The 17,340-nt window shown below is 49.2% G+C and overlaps 8 protein-coding genes across 8 annotated transcripts; 5 read left to right on the top strand and 3 right to left on the bottom strand.

Moving 5' to 3' along the window:
- The first annotated feature begins 26 nt into the window (after nt 1-26).
- BT62DRAFT_996393 (phenylalanine ammonia-lyase) lies at nt 27-2,821 on the top strand. The gene is made up of 10 exons (XM_043190580.1): nt 27-137; nt 191-365; nt 418-442; nt 500-1,125; nt 1,175-1,376; nt 1,427-1,754; nt 1,813-1,904; nt 1,953-2,015; nt 2,067-2,524; nt 2,580-2,821. Exons 1-10 carry the CDS (start codon nt 55-57, stop codon nt 2,640-2,642), a joined length of 2,115 nt encoding a protein of 704 aa, XP_043036437.1. The 5' UTR covers nt 27-54; the 3' UTR covers nt 2,643-2,821.
- A 26-nt stretch (nt 2,822-2,847) lies between these two features.
- Nucleotides 2,848-5,037, top strand: BT62DRAFT_364448 (S-adenosyl-L-methionine-dependent methyltransferase). The gene is made up of 11 exons (XM_043180651.1): nt 2,848-2,896; nt 2,950-3,231; nt 3,289-3,296; nt 3,345-3,661; nt 3,713-3,893; nt 3,947-4,068; nt 4,123-4,305; nt 4,358-4,382; nt 4,435-4,473; nt 4,524-4,745; nt 4,797-5,037. The coding sequence occupies exons 2-11, from the start codon at nt 3,048-3,050 to the stop codon at nt 4,914-4,916; spliced, it is 1,401 nt and encodes a 466-aa protein (XP_043036436.1). The 5' UTR covers nt 2,848-2,896; nt 2,950-3,047; the 3' UTR covers nt 4,917-5,037.
- A 44-nt stretch (nt 5,038-5,081) lies between these two features.
- On the top strand, nt 5,082-6,013 carry BT62DRAFT_973287 (pyridoxamine 5'-phosphate oxidase). The gene is made up of 2 exons (XM_043189105.1): nt 5,082-5,730; nt 5,784-6,013. Exons 1-2 carry the CDS (start codon nt 5,144-5,146, stop codon nt 5,884-5,886), a joined length of 690 nt encoding a protein of 229 aa, XP_043036435.1. The 5' UTR covers nt 5,082-5,143; the 3' UTR covers nt 5,887-6,013.
- Nucleotides 6,014-7,208: 1,195 nt separating this feature from the next.
- Nucleotides 7,209-7,637, bottom strand: BT62DRAFT_904814 (uncharacterized protein; the record flags this gene model as incomplete). The annotated part of the gene is made up of 1 exon (XM_043183583.1): nt 7,209-7,637. A coding segment is annotated over one exon (429 nt), but the record flags the coding sequence as incomplete, so codon positions are not given.
- A 2,709-nt stretch (nt 7,638-10,346) lies between these two features.
- Nucleotides 10,347-11,992, bottom strand: BT62DRAFT_922365 (uncharacterized protein; the record flags this gene model as incomplete). Its single annotated transcript, XM_043184392.1, has 5 exons — nt 10,347-11,263; nt 11,312-11,362; nt 11,448-11,543; nt 11,596-11,705; nt 11,754-11,992. 5 exons carry the CDS (start codon nt 11,990-11,992, stop codon nt 10,347-10,349), a joined length of 1,413 nt encoding a protein of 470 aa, XP_043036433.1.
- Nucleotides 11,993-12,698: 706 nt separating this feature from the next.
- On the top strand, nt 12,699-15,085 carry BT62DRAFT_935657 (cytochrome P450). The gene is made up of 13 exons (XM_043186993.1): nt 12,699-12,974; nt 13,040-13,136; nt 13,192-13,328; nt 13,389-13,514; nt 13,567-13,816; nt 13,870-13,998; nt 14,051-14,153; nt 14,208-14,274; nt 14,323-14,342; nt 14,395-14,476; nt 14,530-14,652; nt 14,700-14,729; nt 14,779-15,085. The coding sequence occupies exons 1-13, from the start codon at nt 12,832-12,834 to the stop codon at nt 14,960-14,962; spliced, it is 1,491 nt and encodes a 496-aa protein (XP_043036432.1). The 5' UTR covers nt 12,699-12,831; the 3' UTR covers nt 14,963-15,085.
- BT62DRAFT_935656 (uncharacterized protein) lies at nt 14,700-16,030 on the bottom strand. Its single transcript, XM_043186992.1, has 5 exons — nt 15,576-16,030; nt 15,363-15,529; nt 15,132-15,312; nt 14,779-15,085; nt 14,700-14,729 (listed from the first exon to the last, which is right to left on the bottom strand). Exons 1-4 carry the CDS (start codon nt 15,784-15,786, stop codon nt 15,024-15,026), a joined length of 621 nt encoding a protein of 206 aa, XP_043036431.1. The 5' UTR covers nt 15,787-16,030; the 3' UTR covers nt 14,700-14,729; nt 14,779-15,023.
- Nucleotides 15,891-17,226, top strand: BT62DRAFT_954418 (mannose-P-dolichol utilization defect 1 protein). The gene is made up of 3 exons (XM_043188309.1): nt 15,891-16,195; nt 16,244-16,376; nt 16,432-17,226. Exons 1-3 carry the CDS (start codon nt 16,130-16,132, stop codon nt 17,136-17,138), a joined length of 906 nt encoding a protein of 301 aa, XP_043036430.1. The 5' UTR covers nt 15,891-16,129; the 3' UTR covers nt 17,139-17,226.
- Nucleotides 17,227-17,340: the final 114 nt, after the last annotated feature.

Below are 17,340 nucleotides of genomic sequence, written 5' to 3'. Positions count from 1 at the left end.
AGCCACCCATGACATCAATCTTCAAACTTAAACTCTCATCGGCGGCACTCAAGCATGTCAACGTTCACCACAGTCGACGAGGATACTGGCATAATTTCTAGCTTTCTCAGTTTACTAACACAAACCAAGGCATATCGGTATGCCGTTCCCAGCTATCCTTACTGGTTGTCAAGTTTGATCTCGGAAATAGTAACGAAAGGCCAGTTCTTGTTGACGGACGATCTTTATCCATACCCGCAACCGTGGCTGTCGCGCGTTACGGAGTAAACCCTCAAGTCGACGGCTCAACTGAGGCCAAGGAACGCGTTCATCAAAGCAGGCGAGTCCTCGAAGATGCGGTACTGGTGAAAAAGAGCATATATGGCGTACGCCCGATATCATCTACGAACCGATGGACCACTTATATTTCTTTTCAAGGTAACAACTGGTGTCGGCGGTAGCGGTGAATATTGTCCACACGACCTTTTTCTAGTTCATTCAATGCGATTTTTTTTTGCAGCAGACACACGATCCGATGATGTCCTATCCCTTGGGGTTTCCATTCTACAGCAGATACAATGCGGCATTTTATCTATAGACGGAGAAGGCGACAGTCTACCAATCTCTCATAATGCCGCTGCCACACAAATGCCAGAGTCTTGGGTCAGAGGTGCCCTCATGATGCGCATGAATAGTATGATTCGTGGCCACTCCGGTGTTCGTTGGGATGTCCTGGAAAAGTTCTCGCTTATGCTGAATGCGAATATACTCCCTCTGGTTCCACTCCGGGGTAGTATTTCAGCGTCTGGAGATCTCACGCCATTGTCCTACCTCGCTGGTGCTGCCACGGGGAACCCCTCCATTCGTGTGAACTACGGTCCGCCTAGTGCCCGTATCGTCATGACATCGAAAAATGCCCTTGCTATAGCAGGGATAGAGCCTCTCGTGTTCCAAGCTAAGGAGCCGCTTTCTGTAGTCAACGGAACATCCTTTTCTGCAGCCGTGGCTGCTCTTGCCGTCTATGATGCAGTCCAAATGTCGCTATTAGCCCTTACCTGCACTGCACTTACAGTTGAGGCCTTGCATGGGGCAAGGGGATCGTTTTCCCCTTTCATTCATGCTATTGCTAGACCTCATCCGGGCCAGGTTTGATCATCTTAATTCAAGCCTACTAGCAATACTAAAGTCTCTCCAGGTGGAAGCGGCTCAATATATATTATCTCTTCTGGAAGGCAGTGAATTCGCGAAGAATGATGACTCCCAAGTTCGCCTGAATGAAGATCCTGGCATTCTCCGTCAAGATCGCTATGCAATGCGCACTTCCCCTCAATATCTAGGTCCCCAGTTAGAAGATATTTATGCCGCCGTAAAGACTATCGATCTCGAGTGTAACGCGAGTGAGTATAGTGATTACAACCCTCGCATATCTAACAATGACGATGCAAAGGCAGTGACAATCCTCTCATCGAGGCTGAAACGCAAACTATACATCTCGGCGGAAATTTCCAGGCTATGGCAGTCACGAACGCTATGGAGAAGACTCGTCTTGCTCTTGATCACATTGGGAAACTTGCCTTTGCACAGTCAAGCGAGATCTTGAACCCCCATATCAATAAGGGCCTACCTCCATCTCTGGCCGCCACGGATCCCTCTCTCAACTACCATGCCAAGGGGTTAGACGTCGTTATGGCCGCCTATGTGACGGAACTCGGATATCTTGCAAACCCTGTATCAACGCATTCTCAAGCTGCCGAGATGCATAACGAATCAGTGAAGTATGCGCCTCTGTCTTTCACCCTATAGCTCTATTCACAAAATGCCTTTTGTGAATAGTTCCATGGCTTTACTTTCCGCGCGCGCCACCGTATCCTCTCTAGAAGTTCTCGCCATGCTGATCGCGTCGCACCTGTATATTCTCTGCCAAGGTAAAAAGCCTGCCGTATTAATGATGATACGCTTATCGTTGCTATCAGCGCTCGACCTTCGCGCAATGCAGTACGATTTCCTCGTTGGCATCGAAGACGCCGTGAAGACCGGTAAGGGAATATTCTATCCTCTCTGGTTCGTTCTGATTAGTCCACATGCAGAATTCACCAGCAAATTCAAGCTGCAAAATTCGGATACTTTAGATCTCTCATCTTTGGTCAATAGGGTCTTCAGAGACTCTTTCTATTCTACCACCACGATGGACTTGAAAGATCAGATGCAAGCCGTCGCATCGTCTTGCATACCAGTGATTGTCAAGTTCTTCACAACCAAACCTTCGTCGTGTGACCAACCAACACTTTCTGATATTATGGCAGCCACTGATACAATCGCTACACGCGGTATCGCTCTCATGGATGAATTGAGAGATCAATATCTTACGGGCTTGAAGGGGCGTGCACCTGCCTGCTCGTATCTTGGTCGCACCCACGATATCTATCAGTTTATCCGTCTTGAATTGGGAGTTCCGATGCATGGTGAAGAGAACTTAAAGCGGTTTGGGAACGCCCCTTATGCAAACACCAAGACTATCGGACATCACGTCTCTGTCATCTATAAGGTGAGAACAAGCTTCTGATAAAGATAACCATCGAACCCGATTAACTTCTATCTAGGCCGTCATGGACGGGAAGATGCACGAAGTTATTACCGCGATGATAGGGAAGCGGGTCTCATGATATGTAAAGACTCAAATTCAATAATGGATTCTTTTGAGCGCCGAACTGGTTTCCCGGTCAACGAGTCGAGGTGAATTGACGTCGAAAGTAAATTTGTCATGACCGTCCAGTCTCACGGGAACCCGCAGTTAAAATATATGTCAAGCATCTGTATCTGCAATTCATGTTTTAATACGTCCTTAAAACAGCTTTCGAAGCAAGGGTTGGCGCGGGTACAATCATCCAAAATTATCTTCGAGGGTTCTGCTTTGGAAGTGAGTTACTAGTCACGGGTGGTACCATGACCACGCAGTGCTAAACTTGTTAGATCTTTAAGCATAAATGTCGACTTGGCTGAAGAGCGGCCTACTATAAAGCCATAAATGTCGTCTCGACTGAACAGCAGCCCACTACAAAGCCATTCCGATGGACATATCTGAACTTGACGCACTACAAACCAGTTTGAACGGCGCTCTGAATGCGTTCCGAGAGGAACTGACGAAGGCAAAGCTGCCAGAGCTATCGACGTTCAGTCTTGAACCCCATCCATTGGATTCTCCGGAGTACTTACCCTCCCCGCGCTTATATGAAGCTCGAAGACTAGCACTAGGTGCGAAGTCTCGATATTTTCCATTCGTTTTCATATTCCTATTTTGAAATTATGAAGCATGCGTTGTATGTTTTCATGTCTTCAGTCGGCGCACCGTCTGACGGTCTACTTAGGGTCAACTCAAAACGCTTCTGCAGTCTCCGTACGAGAAAGTAGTTGAACATACTCTGGCTCCTTATGACGCAGTATGTTTGGACATAGTTCTTAGAACTGGCGTTATCGACAAGCTCTCGGAAGAAGCCTACAGAACCACCGGATTACATGTGGAACAGCTCCACCGATTTTTGGACCTTGATCCGTTCAAGCTGACGGCAATTCTCCGGTATCTTGCTGCGGAAGGATGGCTACATGAAAAGAATGAAGGAGTATACGCACTCAATCGTCCTGCGTTGGAATTGTGCCTAGGGAAAAATGGGCGAAAGTGGGCGCTGTAAGCAATCTCACATTTCTAAAAATGTCCATATTAACCACTCTCTTCCAGTACGCGGGGGAAGGCAAAAATTGCAAATTCGCTACTTGATGCTATCACCAAACCTGAATGGAAATACTCAACCTCGCCACTGGAGACAGCTTTCCAGCTCTCCCATCACACTCCGCTTTCCCTCTTCGACTACCTCAAAGCTAACCCTGCTGAACTTGAACAATGGGCGAATTCAGTGCGGGTTTGTACATCTGTTTCAACGTTTCGAAAGCCTAGTACTCAATTGCTGGCTAGACCTATGGAGATGCTGCCGCATCGGCTCTGCTGGTTGATTTTCCTTGGAAAAGTCTGAATAGCCAAACCATCGTTGATTGCGGAGGAGGTCAAGGATATCTTACCATCTCCCTGGCAAAGATGTAAGCGTTATTTTAAGCCGTCGAAAACGATATTTTGCTGAACTCTACTTTTAGTCTCGAAGATGTCGCATTTGTTATTCAAGACCTACCCGAAGTCATTCCCATAACCAGAGTCAACGTTAACCGGGAAAGTCCAGCGGCGGCCCAACAGGGACGCATCGTCGTTGAAGCGCACGATTTCAAGACACCGCAGGTGCGACGATCTGGAAAGACGACCTATGTGTTTCGACTGGTTCTGTGAGTTCTATACTCTCAGCCTTTTCTGACGAACCTTTACATATCCGCTCAGACATGACTGGACAGATCAAGACTGTGTATGGTATAGCTTTCTTCGGCTCGTCAGCAATACTGATCTATGGTCTGCAGACTGCGATCCTCAGAAACATAACGGCCATTCATGGGACTGTAAGTGTTGCGCGGGGAACCAAGTTGATCAGTACTGAGTAGTCAAATAGGTCAAAGTCATCATCATCGAGCATGTAGCTCTACCTTGCACCATATCCTCTACTCCACAGGAACAATGCGACGAGAGCCTCAGAATGCTTATTGACGCTGAGAAGTACGCAACAGCTTCCCCTCCACGCTATGTGCCCTTGAATTTCGGTGTTTGCGCGAAAATGAACCTCGGCCTTGGCGTCCATCTCCTTGGAGTATACAATGCCCGTGAACGGTCTTTGGTATGTCAAATCCGCTGACGACACGCCGCTGTAGACCTGACGGGATTCTAGCGTGAATGGGACAGTATAATTAGAAATGCGGGACTGAGGATCACTTTAGTGTGCCCGCTCCGAGCCAAGTTGTCCGTCATTGAATGCGACGTTGTAGCTGTGGATGGAGAGTCCGACTAGCACTGAATGGCATGCTTAAGTACCAAGACTTTTGAAGATATAGTTACGGTTCGCAACTCGAAAATTAACGTAGAAAGAATCTATTTCGAGTCTCGACGTTGATCTGAGTGAGGAAGGTGTTTTTATTCTGATCACTCTGGGTCCGCCCGGATTCACGGACCGATGCTCCGACGGTGCTCCTCGACGAGTCTGGGCTTGAGGTTTCTTCCTCACCACACCATCGATCTATGTTTCTTCCCACGTCGCTGACCACTGTTGAGTCAGAATCGACTATGGTCCAAGTTATCGGCCGCAATCAATACAACGCTACAGAATCCCTGTCCCCCCAATCCGTGGACAGCGATCCCCTCCAACAGTTCAAGGCATGGTTCTCTCAAGTCTCTTCCGAGTCTTCCCTCGTATCCGAACCCGAATCGATGGTGCTCTCTACCTGCACTCTGAGTGGCGTTCCTTCCTCTCGCCAAGTTCTATTGAAGCAAGTCGACAACCAGGGATTCGTCTTTTACACCAACTACACCTCGCGGAAGAGCCTTGAGCTCGGCGCGAATCCGAATTGCGCGTTGGTCTTCTACTGGCGGGAGGCGCATTGGAGTGTGAGGGTGGTAGGGAGGGCTGAGCGGGTGTCGAGGGAGGAGACAGAGGCGTATTTTCGCTCCCGACCGAGGGAGAGCCAGTTGGGGGCCTGGGCCAGCAAACAGAGCAGTGTCGTTAGGGAGGGAGAAGTCACGGCTCGACTAGAAGAACTCAAGGTTCGGTTTGAGGGTAAAGAAGTAGATGTGCCGGATTTTTGGGGCGGGTGGAGGGTCCTGCCCAGGTGCGTCTCATTTTCATTCTGATTGGAGCTTCCAGGTATTTATTATGGTTTAGCGAGATAGAATTCTGGTCTGGAAGACCGTCAAGGCTACATGATCGCGTGAGGTATCTTAGAAAGGACGGTGGCGAGTGGAATGTTGAAAGATTGGCTCCGTGATACTCTCACAAGAAATTATAATCATCGTTATAACTAGATCTCGAAAACATAGGTAACAGCAATAGCGCTCAGAATGCCATATAACACCGGTTCAGACGCTTCTTGCAATGAACATTCAGACGACTCTTATATCTGCCAGTCATTTAGAATCCGTAGTCACGCCGGCGGAAGGGGAAACAAAGCTCACCATTAAGCGACACTGACACCTTGAGCCCCTCGTTCTTCATCACCTTAAGCCTGTCTATCTCTGACGGCTTCAAGTCGTTCGCGAAATCGGCGCAATAGACGATCGTGCGTAGTCGCTCTCCAGAATCTCTGCGAACGGACCACCGATAGCTGATCATATCCACCATGGCACAAGACGAAGCCTCCTGCTCGCTTGTCAGGGCATCATCACCAGGATCTCGTCGCACGCCAATATGAAGACGCCTCATTTTTGGCAAGACAGGACCAGTGGCCTGCGCTTCACCGTGCTCCCCTTTCTGCGAGAGGAACTTGAGGAGATTCTCAAAAGCCGTCCCGGGATCTTTGATATCGAGTTTCAGGTTGCACACCTCGGAACATAACTTCAGAACGTCATAAAGTTCATGCGGGATGCCCCTGAACAACGCAAGACTCAATGTCTGGAGAGAACAGCCAGAGATCCGCATGAAGCTCGCGAGCAACTCCAAATACTCTTCTGGGCTGGGTCCATCTATTTCGAGAGACTGTAAAGATGGGAAGGAGACGATGGGGAGCAAGACAGCCGGACAATCGAGCCGCAGCACGCGAAGTTTGTTATGTACGACTCTCGGACCCAAGACACTGTTCCTATCCCACCAGATAGCGAGAAAACCAAGTTGGTAGTTTAGGCATTCGAGCTTTGTGCACAGCGTGATCACCGACACGACAGTGTTGAAGCGGTCTTGTATGGCGATACTCGTCAGCTGGGACCATGGAAAAGAGAATGGCGAGGACTGTGGAGGTGGAGGCTGGTATGTGACATCGCATAGCCGGGGTGCGTCCTGAAAGAGATCGACGAATCCCGTACTCTGTCGCCCAAGCACCAGACGCTGCAAGGTTAGCAGACAGCCTTTTGCGGGGAAGAAGTGAGCAACGAGATCCTCTGGGACACACGTCAGAGTAATGTGGGACCAACGAGATGCGTGGCGTACAAGGGCTTGGATAAACAGGTGGTTGTGGGGGTACCTGCGCGAGTGTGGTGAGTAGTGGAATGTCAGTGCTCTGTGGCGTGAGCGTGATAGGGCCAGATTCAGTAGGAAGACGAGGTAGTCGGGATGCATCGATCCGCGACGGGGGTATTTTGTGAGTGTGAAGGTCGACCAGAGAGCCGTGAATGATAACGCTGCGGCTCGCCAGCGACGGCAGATTTGTCCTAGCACCCACGGTGCACCCTTGACATCAAAAACGTGGTACACCTTGGTGGGCATGGCCCATGCGAAGATAAGTGTCAAGATCTCTGGAGGGACACGGCGGATAGATGAAAGGATTGCTCGAGGGGCGGCAATGGTACGAGCGATGCAAGAACGCTTTTCCTTGGCCAGTTTCATCGCTTTTTGTAGGGATAAGATTTCCTCGTCCGCTTCCTGTAATTCAGACTGAGCGTCGTGAATGAAAGATTCGATGTTATTGGCTTCTATCTCGGAAGGAGGATTGTTACTGGAAAGAAGATGGGGACAAGTCCGGTTGAGGTATCTGTGTACCTCGTTGGTATACTCAAGCTCTGCATCGTCGGCACCAACACGATGCATAACATGCGAGTACTCGGAAGACCTTGATTCCTTGCATCGACGGGACTTTTTAACACTGAGACACGGAGGTTTCAAACAGACTCACCTTTCAAAGCTGGAAACGATCACCTATGTGATGGGAGCAGAACTCTACTGTTTGCCGGCACATAGAACCCAATCAATTATACAGGTGCCGTATAAAATCACGTAAAATCTGCTTGCAGATGATCTCAAACTTAAAAAGTACAATAACATATTACAAAGAAGAAAACCATAGTTATCATCATAGGCTACTTCGGTCGAGTGACACTGATCTGAAACAATTATACAGCAAGATACAAGTTGTCCATCCGGGAGAGAGGGGTGGGGAGGTGGGGGGGAGAAATAATGATAATGGTTTCCAAATTTCAAACTTACAACCCCAACATTGAGCCTGGCGTCAGAGGCTGAATCTTGTTCACCCTTTCTGGTGGCCGTTGACCATCCAGAGGCGAACATTTTGAGATGGAAGACCTCGAGGAGCTGATATGCAGCAACAAGGACGCGGCAGATTCCTCGTCCGGTGTCCTCGCTTCCATCGCTACAGGCCCAAGAGTTAAAGCAGGAGGAGCTTGAAATGAATGTGCAACGGGGGTGAAGCGGGTCGAGGAAGGCGGGGAAGGTAACTGAGTGACTCCGTTGAATGGGGAGGTTTGGTTCTGACGCTCTGACGGCGACAGCAAAGTTGGATCGATGTCAATGCTTGGGAGCCACGACGATATCGATGGAAGGCGCCCAGAGTCGCCTTCGAGATTCGGCCTTTTCCTTGCAGCCATCTCTCGTTCATGCTCTTGCTGCCCATCTCCCCGCTTGCGCTTCTTCTGCAGGCCGTCGACTTCCATTTCCTTCACCTTCTCAAGCAGATGCTGCATGTACGCCACAGTCCTAACCAGGATTTCCAGCTTGAACTCTTTCTCCTTCTCCGCCTTCTTGCCCGTGGCCGGTTTCTTCTTCGTTCCGTACTCTCCGTCGTCGACATCGTCATCGTCATCGTCCTCTTCCCCCGTAGCCTGCTCCGAGGGCTGACCAAAGTTGTCGGGGACAAGATGTCTCAGCGTGGCCAACGCTTCGTTGATCTTTGTCCGTCGGGCTTTCTCGATGATGGAATGGTTCAGCTTTCGCTGGGCTTCGCGTGCGCTGCGGGACATCGTGCCGGGCTTCCGACCCCGCTTGGCAGGTGCTGATACCGGAGACGGCGACACTGGTATCTGGTCTCCATCTTCGACAGGAGGGCTGGGTATGCTTGGTTGTTTGGGAAGGAGCGTAGGATGTGGGATAGGTGCAGAGACGATGGGAGCAGCCTGTTTCACCCGACGAGCAGGATTGCAGCTGGCAGCATAGGTATCTTTGGTATACGGCATGATGGGAGCAGAGTGGCAGTGGGTTATCGAGACTTGTTGCTATTAGAAGTTTGGCTGAGACTGAAAGGGGTCATTCGCTCGTGTGCACAGGAACGTGCTCGCGCACACGACCATAATTGGCGTGATCTGATTGGCTGTCATTAGCACACGTTCGATAACGACGGTCAGCTTTTGTTGTTGCACCGGAGGCGTTATCTACGAACTCTGAGCTATTCTGAGAAAAGAAGATACCGAGGAAAGAGAGCATACATGAATGGTTTACGGCTTCCATCTACACTGTACAGCTAGATCAATACCGTTGCTTGATGGAACATATCACAATCAATCGTCAACAGTATTCCATTACAAGTTCATAACGAAACAGGCGAACCTCTGACCCAAGAATATTTCTGCGCACATACCAATTAACAGACGATAATGTGTCCCACGCCTTACTCCGAGCCTTCGTTACTTGTACGAGAAGTCCGTTGCCAATTTAACACCACGACCATTGATAATGACGTGTAATGACGTGCCTATGCAAGGAGTGAGAGTGACCATTGACTTCATATAGGTACCGTGTCCTTTGAGATGGAGACTGTCTCCATTGTACCATTTCATTCGGCTGGAGTTCTATGACGACACCGCACCCAGTTAAAGCAACGGAGTATGGCGTTCTGAGTTACTTGGACGCCCTTACTTGACCCCGAAAACGGGAAGAGGAGCAATCTTGACATGTAAATTTTGTCCCTATCGCTCTAAAACCCGATACGATGTCAGAGAACGTTCCATATGAGATGGGATAGGAAAGGACACGGATTCAGGACACGGACTCCCGTTTACGAAACTGCGGCACTACCGGCTGGCGATGAATGCTATTGGCCATTAACCTGGTTTAAGGCAGCTTGTGAGTTGAATCCAGGGAACACGGATGTCGCAGCGTCGGAAGGAAACGAGGGGTATACATTGTCTGGACGTATCCGATTGGTTGGAACCATCACACGTTCTGCGCAGATATTCTCAATTCGTTACATCCTAGACAATTTACAAGTATACGGCTGAAAAGTAAAGAATAACGTACGCAGACATGACTACGGATTCCACGACGCTAGAATATCTGTAGTTCTGAATGGACCACGGTTACTGCAAGCGTGTTCCGTCGCTTTCAGATTCAAGCTGGGAGGACATGCCGTCAGGGCATTAGCAATTCGCAGTCAGGCGACCACTTATGGCCATGCGCTTTGCAAATCGAAAAACAAAATAAGTGCAATCTGATTCGCCTTTTGAGTACCTCGCTCACGGTAAAATAAAAGGAACAGACGAACCTCCGATGCCATGTATGAGCCAGCTATCATCCTCCACGTATGCCAGGAAAGAACGCGCCACGGCCCCTGCCTCTTCCTCGTCGGCCACCACCACGGCCAAGAACGATATTCGGCATGACTGAAGCCGGGAGGGAATGGTTATCATTAGCCGGGTTGCCCTTTTCCAGCTTGTTCACGATAACAGGACTCCCTTCCACCCCTTCATTCCCGTTGATATTCAGAGTTACCGCTTCAGGAGAATCCCGCTTCAAGATGCTGGGAACTTTTACAGAGGCTTCACCTCCATTCACTGGGGCACCGCGTCTTCCACCTCTCTCCTTCTTCGGGGAGACCGGCCTTCCCTTGACCTCGCGCTGCTCAGCCGGCCCTTTGCTAGTCTCAGCTTCCTTCTCTTTCTCCCCACGGCGGGTACGCCGCTCACCGGGTGCTACACCAGCCCCATTCAAAGCTGCCTCAAAGTGCCTGGACCCCAGCCCGATGATAGGCCGAGCACGACGGGTACTAGCCGCAGGAGAGGGAGGAGACTGAGCAATACTTGTCGATGGAGAGTTTTCACCAACAGAAGGAGTCACAGAGGTGTTGAGAGCTGTAGGAACCTTCGGAGGTTGCTGGACTGGTTGATTGCGCGTCGCTTTGGGAGCCTTGGGAGCCTTCGCTGATGCGTTGAAAGACGCGGCGGCACCTTTCGGTGCATTCTTCTGGTTTGCATTCGCCATGAGGGCCGGCGCTGGAGGAGGAGCCTTTGAAGCACCCTTCTTCGATGTTTCGACCGGCTTCTGGTTTGTCGGGCCACCTTTCTTCTTGGGATCATTCTTGCCGTTTACCGATTCCTTTATCTGAATGCGAGGAATGATTTCCTTCTCCTTAACCGCGCTCTTCTCTGCCTTTAATGCCTCCAGCAGAGCCGTGGTCTTGGGCTGTGGAGCTGGTTGCGTAGAGGCCACTGAACAATCATGAACAACCGCGAATCTGTGAAGTATCCATGACTCACAAAGTGCCTCAACGGAAACAGGTTCAGCATTGTTAGCTGCATTCAAGGACTCTATAAAGGATATATAATCTTCATCTATTGTGGAATTATCGCATTGAGTCCGAAGACGGATACAGAATTCTGTTGCTTGACATACCTTTCTCAATAGTACCGATCCTCGCATCCGGTTTCTTCTTCTCCGTAGGTACCTTCTGGTATGGTGCAAATTCCACCACAGCTTGAGACTCGATCCCTGTGGCCGCATACAGTCAACACCTCTGGTGGTCCCAATAGCCTTCACCAACCAGCTTTGTCTTTGAATACATGGCCATCAAATTCCTGGCCAAATTCCGACACTTGTTCTTCAGTCTTGAAGGCAATATAAGCGCGAGATGGGACATTCTCCTTATTCAGACTGTTCGAAGTATAAATGACTGATGTGGGTACAGAGGGAAACGCGCACCGTTTCCTCAACTTCCCTGGACAATAAGTCTTCCAGATCACGGTCTCGTCTGTGACCCATGTCTGCACGCTCTGCCAGAATATCTCCTCGGGTAGATTGGGAGGAAGCCTTCGGACAACGGTTTTGAGGCGTTCGGCGGGTGCAGCTTGCAATAGAGCCTTCTCCTTCTTCCCCTTTTCTTTATCGCGGTTCTTCTTGGTCTTGGAAGGGGGAGAATTAGTAGAAATTGCGCCAGACATAGACTAGGCGGATGGGTGCTGAGTTGAGAGCCGGATGACTAGCTTCGGGCCGGGGATCAGTTTATTCGGAGATTGAATACATGACATCGGCAAGAGTGGAGTTTAATTCACATTTTTTTTAAAAAAAATTCAGTCTGTGTCCTGTCCACCACGTCGTCGTTTGTTCTTCCCTTTGGTGAGTATTTCAGTCCTCTTTTACGCTGTTGTCCCAGCCCTTCTTCATATGATGAACACATATCACATTATCAAGCTCAACAGTCATACGGATCTTGTATCCCAGTGGTGACTACTACTTCTGCAATGCTGACTTCTTTTTCTCTGGTTCAATGTCCACAGCATAATACTAATATCTCCTTTCACAGACCAAGCCTACCATCACTGCTATGGATTGCTCTCCACCGTGTTGTTAAATATATGTCGCAAATCAAACAACGTTATATGACTACGTCGGCCTCTTACCCCATGTCAACCTTCAATGATAAAAATAAATGTTGACCACTTCCTTTGTACGAGCTCCATTTAAGCATCCAACCGGAAAAAGCATGTTTTTGTTATCCCCGAGTCTCCGTTCAGGGAGGCCCAGTGCCACCTAACAGCATCCCTGGAATGAATTGCCTTCTCCCGGGTTTAAATAAGGATATCAGAAGGCCGGCTGTTTCCCGACAACAGTTTGATTCAACTGAATGAAATACTTACCTAACTTTGCCTCGAACCCATCAGCCCGTCACCTTGCATATTTTACTCACACGAACCATTACTGAGCGCTACTTCCAGACTGGTTCGGCTCTGGGTTGTAAATAAGATGGCCACGCGCATGCATATGTAGTTACCAAGCAATCATGGTCTTCGACGCACTAAGTATCGGTATATTGCTGATCACTGTTCTCAGTGCTCTATGGTTTTTCAACAAACGATCAAAACTTCCACTACCGCCTGGACCACCTCGTCACTGGCTTTTTGGGAGTGAAGTCTCCACTGGGACGTACGTCCAACTCCTTCGCCTTGCAGCTCGCCCAACTTTGAGACTCATATACATATATCATGTAGTCCGTACCTTCGCTATGAAGAACTCACTCAAAAGTATGGCCCCATATTCTCAATGAGGCGGGGAATGACAGATATCATAGTCATTGGACGGTATGAGGTATGTGTATCACTAACACTCATCGATCTTGAGTGTCGTTCATCCGAGCTTCCAGCCAGCCCTCGACATCATGGAAAAGGAAAATTCCATTCTGCAAGACCGTCCGAGGTCTATCGCTGTCCAAGAAACATTATGCAGAAACATGCGTATGCTGATGATGCGTGCCGGAGAGCGCTACAAACGTTTCCGCAGGTACGGTGCCTTTAAGCAACCACTTCTTCTTGACCCTCAACCAATATTGTTTCTTCGAAGAGCTGTACAATCTCAGCTGCATCCTCGAGTTATACAGACTTATCAGCCACTTCAAGTCAAGAATGCTGTAAATCTGGTAATGGATCTACTGGACGATCCTTCACAGCATATTGAGCACGCAAAGCGGTAAGCTTAATACGTCTCGCGAAATTTTTATGTCTTATTGCCTGCCCATAAGGTATGCAGCGTCTGTGATCATCACCCTTACATACGGCAAACCCTCCACGACGACATACTCTGACCCTTTGGTCCAAAAAATTATGATGTTTATGCGTCGGTTCGGCACCGTTGCGAGGCAAGGCGCGTACTGGGTTGACACAGTGCCGATGCTTCGATACGTTCCCGGATACCTCTCTGATCTGCATAAATGGCACAAGGAGGAACTAGCCTTCTCTCGTTCTTCCGTCGACACCGTCAAAGAGAAACTCGTTGGTCCGATTTTTCTCCGCTCCTTATTCGGTCTGATCTGTGTGTCCCGTAGAGGCGTAACGAGGAAATTTTCAAGCCCAACTTTGTTCAAAATCTTCTGGACAAAAATGCAGAGTATCAGATGAATGAGGACGAGATTGCCTTTCTATCCGGAGGGTTATTTCTTGCAGGGGCTGACACCGTGAGGCCGGCACTTGGAGGAGAGTCCACATTGCTGACGCTTGTACATCCAGACCGCATCCGCGATAAGCATAATGATGATGGCTGCCGCGTGTTTTCCCGAGGCACAACGCAAAGTTCAAGCGCAGTTAGATACTGTTGTGGGTTTGCATCGCGGTACGTTCCATTTGACCACCCCCAGCCACCAGCTTCTCAGGCCATGTGCGACAGCGCCAACATATGCAGACGAGTCAGATTTGCCATTCATTACCGCATTCATTTATGAGTGTTATCGATGGTGCGCCTCTTCCCTGTTCCGTATTTCTCACTCTAAGCACCAATCAAGGCGTCCAGTGACTGCTGCAGGTGGGAAGCACTTCTGAGAGAAGCTAAATCGGTGTACCGACGATATGGACAGGATTTCCTCATAGAGCAACGAAGGATATCATATGGCGAGGGTATCGAATTCCTGCTGGAGCAACTGTGATCGGGAGTCACTGGTATCTCTTTAACTCCCCTGTCCCAACATGCTCTGATAGTGCATGTTACCTAGGTCAATCGGTCGCTCTCCAGAAGTTTTCCCTGACCCGGAAAATTTCAACCTGGACAGGTGGCTGGATTCTAACGGTGCCATACGAGATGACCTCAAGTCGCTCAACTTTGGTTTCGGGAGAAGGTAGGCGATATTTGGTTGTTCCGAGTTGTATTCACAGCGTCGTCCAGAGTTTGCCCTGGTCAGCATCTAGCAAACAAGTACGTTATTTCAGAGGCCCTTAGAGACGAACCTGACATACTGAGGTAGATCTCTGTTCATTACCACGGCTTTTGTTCTCTGGGCATTCCGTCTGAGGCAAATGGACGAGTCTCCCATTGATACTCTTGCATTCACTCCCACAGTCAACCTCCATCCTTTGCCTTTCAATGTCCAATTCGAGGCACGGATGCCGGTAGATGAATTGAAGCAGATTCTGAATGACTCGATGTAATATTGCACATGCCTCGACCTGAATTGCGAGGATAGATACTCGTATATAGCCCTTTCTATTCTCATCGCATATCGTCATCATCTTCTGTCTTCAAACGGTTGATGAAAGCGCCATCTATTGGACCTGTGGCAAGTGAGAACAATAAGGAACGAACAGTTAAAAAACTTACGGCCCACATTCGATGTCAATTGTTTCCCCCGATAAGCTGAGACCACTGGGCTTGGGGTAGGCGGTAAGGAACCAGTCGAAGCGAACGTGCTGGTCGACGATCCGGGGAGGGTGTACCTCAGTGGAGATGCAGTAGGATGCGGTACAGATGATGAGGGTACAAATGATGAATCAGAGATTTTCTACCAGATTCATCAGCGTCATGGGTAATCCTACGGGATGTATGACTAACTTTGGGCGTTACTAGCTGGGAGAGCCTCCGAGGAGGCGTTGGAGATACTTGGATGGCCTTTCGCTTCGATTTTGCTGACGAAGGAGGTGGAGGCATTGGACGCGGATATTTTATGGCATAGAGGGATTGTAGTATGTTATACACGAGGACACTGCTCAGCGCCACCTCTTTTTCAACGGTTAGCGAAGACCAGAAGGATTTAAGAAAACATACCTAGAAGACACAGGTAGCCATATATTCCATCATACGCATCTGAGTTTGAGGATACTGCACGAATGGCGCGAGGGAGTGATGGTAGCGGAAGAAGATGCGTAGCGACGGCCAGAAGAACGAGGAAGAAAGTGTTGGTTCGTATTCTAGCGATAGCTTCCGCACGGTGAGGCTTGATATAGCTGGATATCAATGAAATATTCGTGTGTAGCATGTTCGTGGTAGTGATATGGGATGGAACGCGTCGAAGCTAGATGCGACAAGAAAATGAAGGGAGTGGTTGGAGAACAAAGAGCGTGGGAGAATTTCCCGGCGCGGGATTTGGCTTATACGACAGCTTGTTACCAGGACCTCTACAAATACTACGTTGGAAGCAACCGACCTCCAGAGTCCCTGGTATTTGGAACTTCCTGTCTGAAGAGCCTCTGTGCCGCACAAAATAAAAGCAAGACAAAGCACCCGCCGGCTCGTTGAGGCTGTGTCCCTATTTCAATTTGTCTTAAATAGTGGACCAAAAATTAAACACGAGCTATTCGCGACGTTTACACCTTACCACCATGACGGCACTCACCCAAAACCTTCCGCCCGTCGTACGCAACTTGGGAATTTCGATTATCGGGCAGGTAATGCCCTTTTCTGTCCTTTCGATGGGGTCTAACAAGAAATGATAGGAATGCTACACGTCACTTGTAGAGAATTTGGACTTCAGCAACGTCGAATGCATCAAATATTCCCTCTCCAAGGGCGTTGGCCTCGGCATCGTTGTTGGAGGATCCATTGTGAAAGTACCTCAGATCATTTTGGGTGTGTTCTCTTTCGCTTTTTGCATGTGGCGCGAAAGTAACCATGGCGCGCGCAGTCTTGAAGTCTCATTCTGCTGAGGGCTTGTCCCTTGGGTCGTACATCCTTGAGACCCTGTCGTACTGTATAAATCTTCTATACTCATTCAAGAACGGTTTCCCTTTCTCGACATATGGCGAAAATTTCTTCCTGACCTTTCAAAACGCCCTCATTACCCAACTCATCGTGTTCTTCTCTCCCAACGCACAAGAAAAGATAATACTTGTCGCGGGGGGGTTGGCTGTGTTTGTTTCCACGCTTTCTTCTCTTTCTACTGAGATCCTCTCCTACCTCCAAATTGCCACACTCCCGCTGTCGTTGTTCGCAAAAATCCCCCAAATTACGCAGAATTACCGATCGAAGAGTACGGGTCAGCTCAGCGCATTCGCAGTGATAGCCCAGATCCTGGGATGTGTGGCTAGACTCTTTACAACAATGCAAGAGGTCGGCGACCCCGTTGTCCTGACTGGCTTTGCATTGGCCCTCATGTTAAATGGCGTGCTGGGCGCCCAATTGTGGATGTACTGGGGTGCACAACCGAAGAAAGTTGAGGAGAAAGCTCCTGAGGCGGCGAAGGGGGAGGTCATGACGGAGGTGAACGGAAAAGTACAAGCTTATGATCAGCCTCCTCGTCCGCAGACACCACCCCGTCCTCATGCACCATCTTTCAGGACCGGGACGCCCCCACCATCAGGCGGTAGGAAATGGTCACGGAAATTGGATTAGTTCGTTGCATCTTATAATATTTATATCCAAATAGTAGTTGCTCCTCATATTTCATATTTATATGGAAAGGATGTCCGCGGCGTCAGTCAAAGCGGGCGGACTCTTGAAAGACCTCGCAAGAAATGTGGTTTCAAGGTTTTCGCACCATCGTAATGAGGATGGAATGCTACCGGTCACGATCTCAGGGATAATCGCATTCGCG

The sequence above is a fragment of the Guyanagaster necrorhizus genome (assembly GCF_019112545.1).
Source record: "Guyanagaster necrorhizus MCA 3950 unplaced genomic scaffold BT62scaffold_26, whole genome shotgun sequence".
NCBI lineage: Eukaryota > Fungi > Basidiomycota > Agaricomycetes > Agaricales > Physalacriaceae > Guyanagaster > Guyanagaster necrorhizus.
Note: the sequence above shows the minus strand (reverse complement) of the source record. Positions and strands in the feature narration are given on the sequence as shown.

What these genes read in the sequence shown, in the direction of transcription:
- BT62DRAFT_935656 (XM_043186992.1), bottom strand. Translation starts at nt 15,786, where the DNA reads ATGCTACACACGAATATTTCATTGATATCCAGCTATATCAAGCCTCAC. An exon ending in TGGCTACCTGTGTCTTCTAG is followed by an intron (nt 15,530 to 15,575) that starts GTATGTTTTCTT and finishes CCGTTGAAAAAG; the next exon opens with AGGTGGCGCTGAGCAGTGTC. An exon ending in ATTGACATCGAATGTGGGCC is followed by an intron (nt 15,086 to 15,131) that starts GTAAGTTTTTTA and finishes CACTTGCCACAG; the next exon opens with GTCCAATAGATGGCGCTTTC.
- BT62DRAFT_973287 (XM_043189105.1), top strand. Translation starts at nt 5,144, where the DNA reads ATGTTTCTTCCCACGTCGCTGACCACTGTTGAGTCAGAATCGACTATG. An exon ending in GGGTGGAGGGTCCTGCCCAG is followed by an intron (nt 5,731 to 5,783) that starts GTGCGTCTCATT and finishes ATTATGGTTTAG; the next exon opens with CGAGATAGAATTCTGGTCTG.
- BT62DRAFT_954418 (XM_043188309.1), top strand. Translation starts at nt 16,130, where the DNA reads ATGACGGCACTCACCCAAAACCTTCCGCCCGTCGTACGCAACTTGGGA. An exon ending in GAATTTCGATTATCGGGCAG is followed by an intron (nt 16,196 to 16,243) that starts GTAATGCCCTTT and finishes AAGAAATGATAG; the next exon opens with GAATGCTACACGTCACTTGT. An exon ending in AGTACCTCAGATCATTTTGG is followed by an intron (nt 16,377 to 16,431) that starts GTGTGTTCTCTT and finishes TGGCGCGCGCAG; the next exon opens with TCTTGAAGTCTCATTCTGCT.
- BT62DRAFT_935657 (XM_043186993.1), top strand. Translation starts at nt 12,832, where the DNA reads ATGGTCTTCGACGCACTAAGTATCGGTATATTGCTGATCACTGTTCTC. An exon ending in TTCTTGCAGGGGCTGACACC is followed by an intron (nt 13,999 to 14,050) that starts GTGAGGCCGGCA and finishes TTGTACATCCAG; the next exon opens with ACCGCATCCGCGATAAGCAT. An exon ending in AACTTTGGTTTCGGGAGAAG is followed by an intron (nt 14,653 to 14,699) that starts GTAGGCGATATT and finishes AGCGTCGTCCAG; the next exon opens with AGTTTGCCCTGGTCAGCATC.
- BT62DRAFT_996393 (XM_043190580.1), top strand. Translation starts at nt 55, where the DNA reads ATGTCAACGTTCACCACAGTCGACGAGGATACTGGCATAATTTCTAGC. An exon ending in ACACAAACCAAGGCATATCG is followed by an intron (nt 138 to 190) that starts GTATGCCGTTCC and finishes TCTCGGAAATAG; the next exon opens with TAACGAAAGGCCAGTTCTTG. An exon ending in CCTGTATATTCTCTGCCAAG is followed by an intron (nt 1,905 to 1,952) that starts GTAAAAAGCCTG and finishes CGTTGCTATCAG; the next exon opens with CGCTCGACCTTCGCGCAATG.
- BT62DRAFT_364448 (XM_043180651.1), top strand. Translation starts at nt 3,048, where the DNA reads ATGGACATATCTGAACTTGACGCACTACAAACCAGTTTGAACGGCGCT. An exon ending in AATGGGCGAATTCAGTGCGG is followed by an intron (nt 3,894 to 3,946) that starts GTTTGTACATCT and finishes ATTGCTGGCTAG; the next exon opens with ACCTATGGAGATGCTGCCGC. An exon ending in ATGCCCGTGAACGGTCTTTG is followed by an intron (nt 4,746 to 4,796) that starts GTATGTCAAATC and finishes ACGGGATTCTAG; the next exon opens with CGTGAATGGGACAGTATAAT.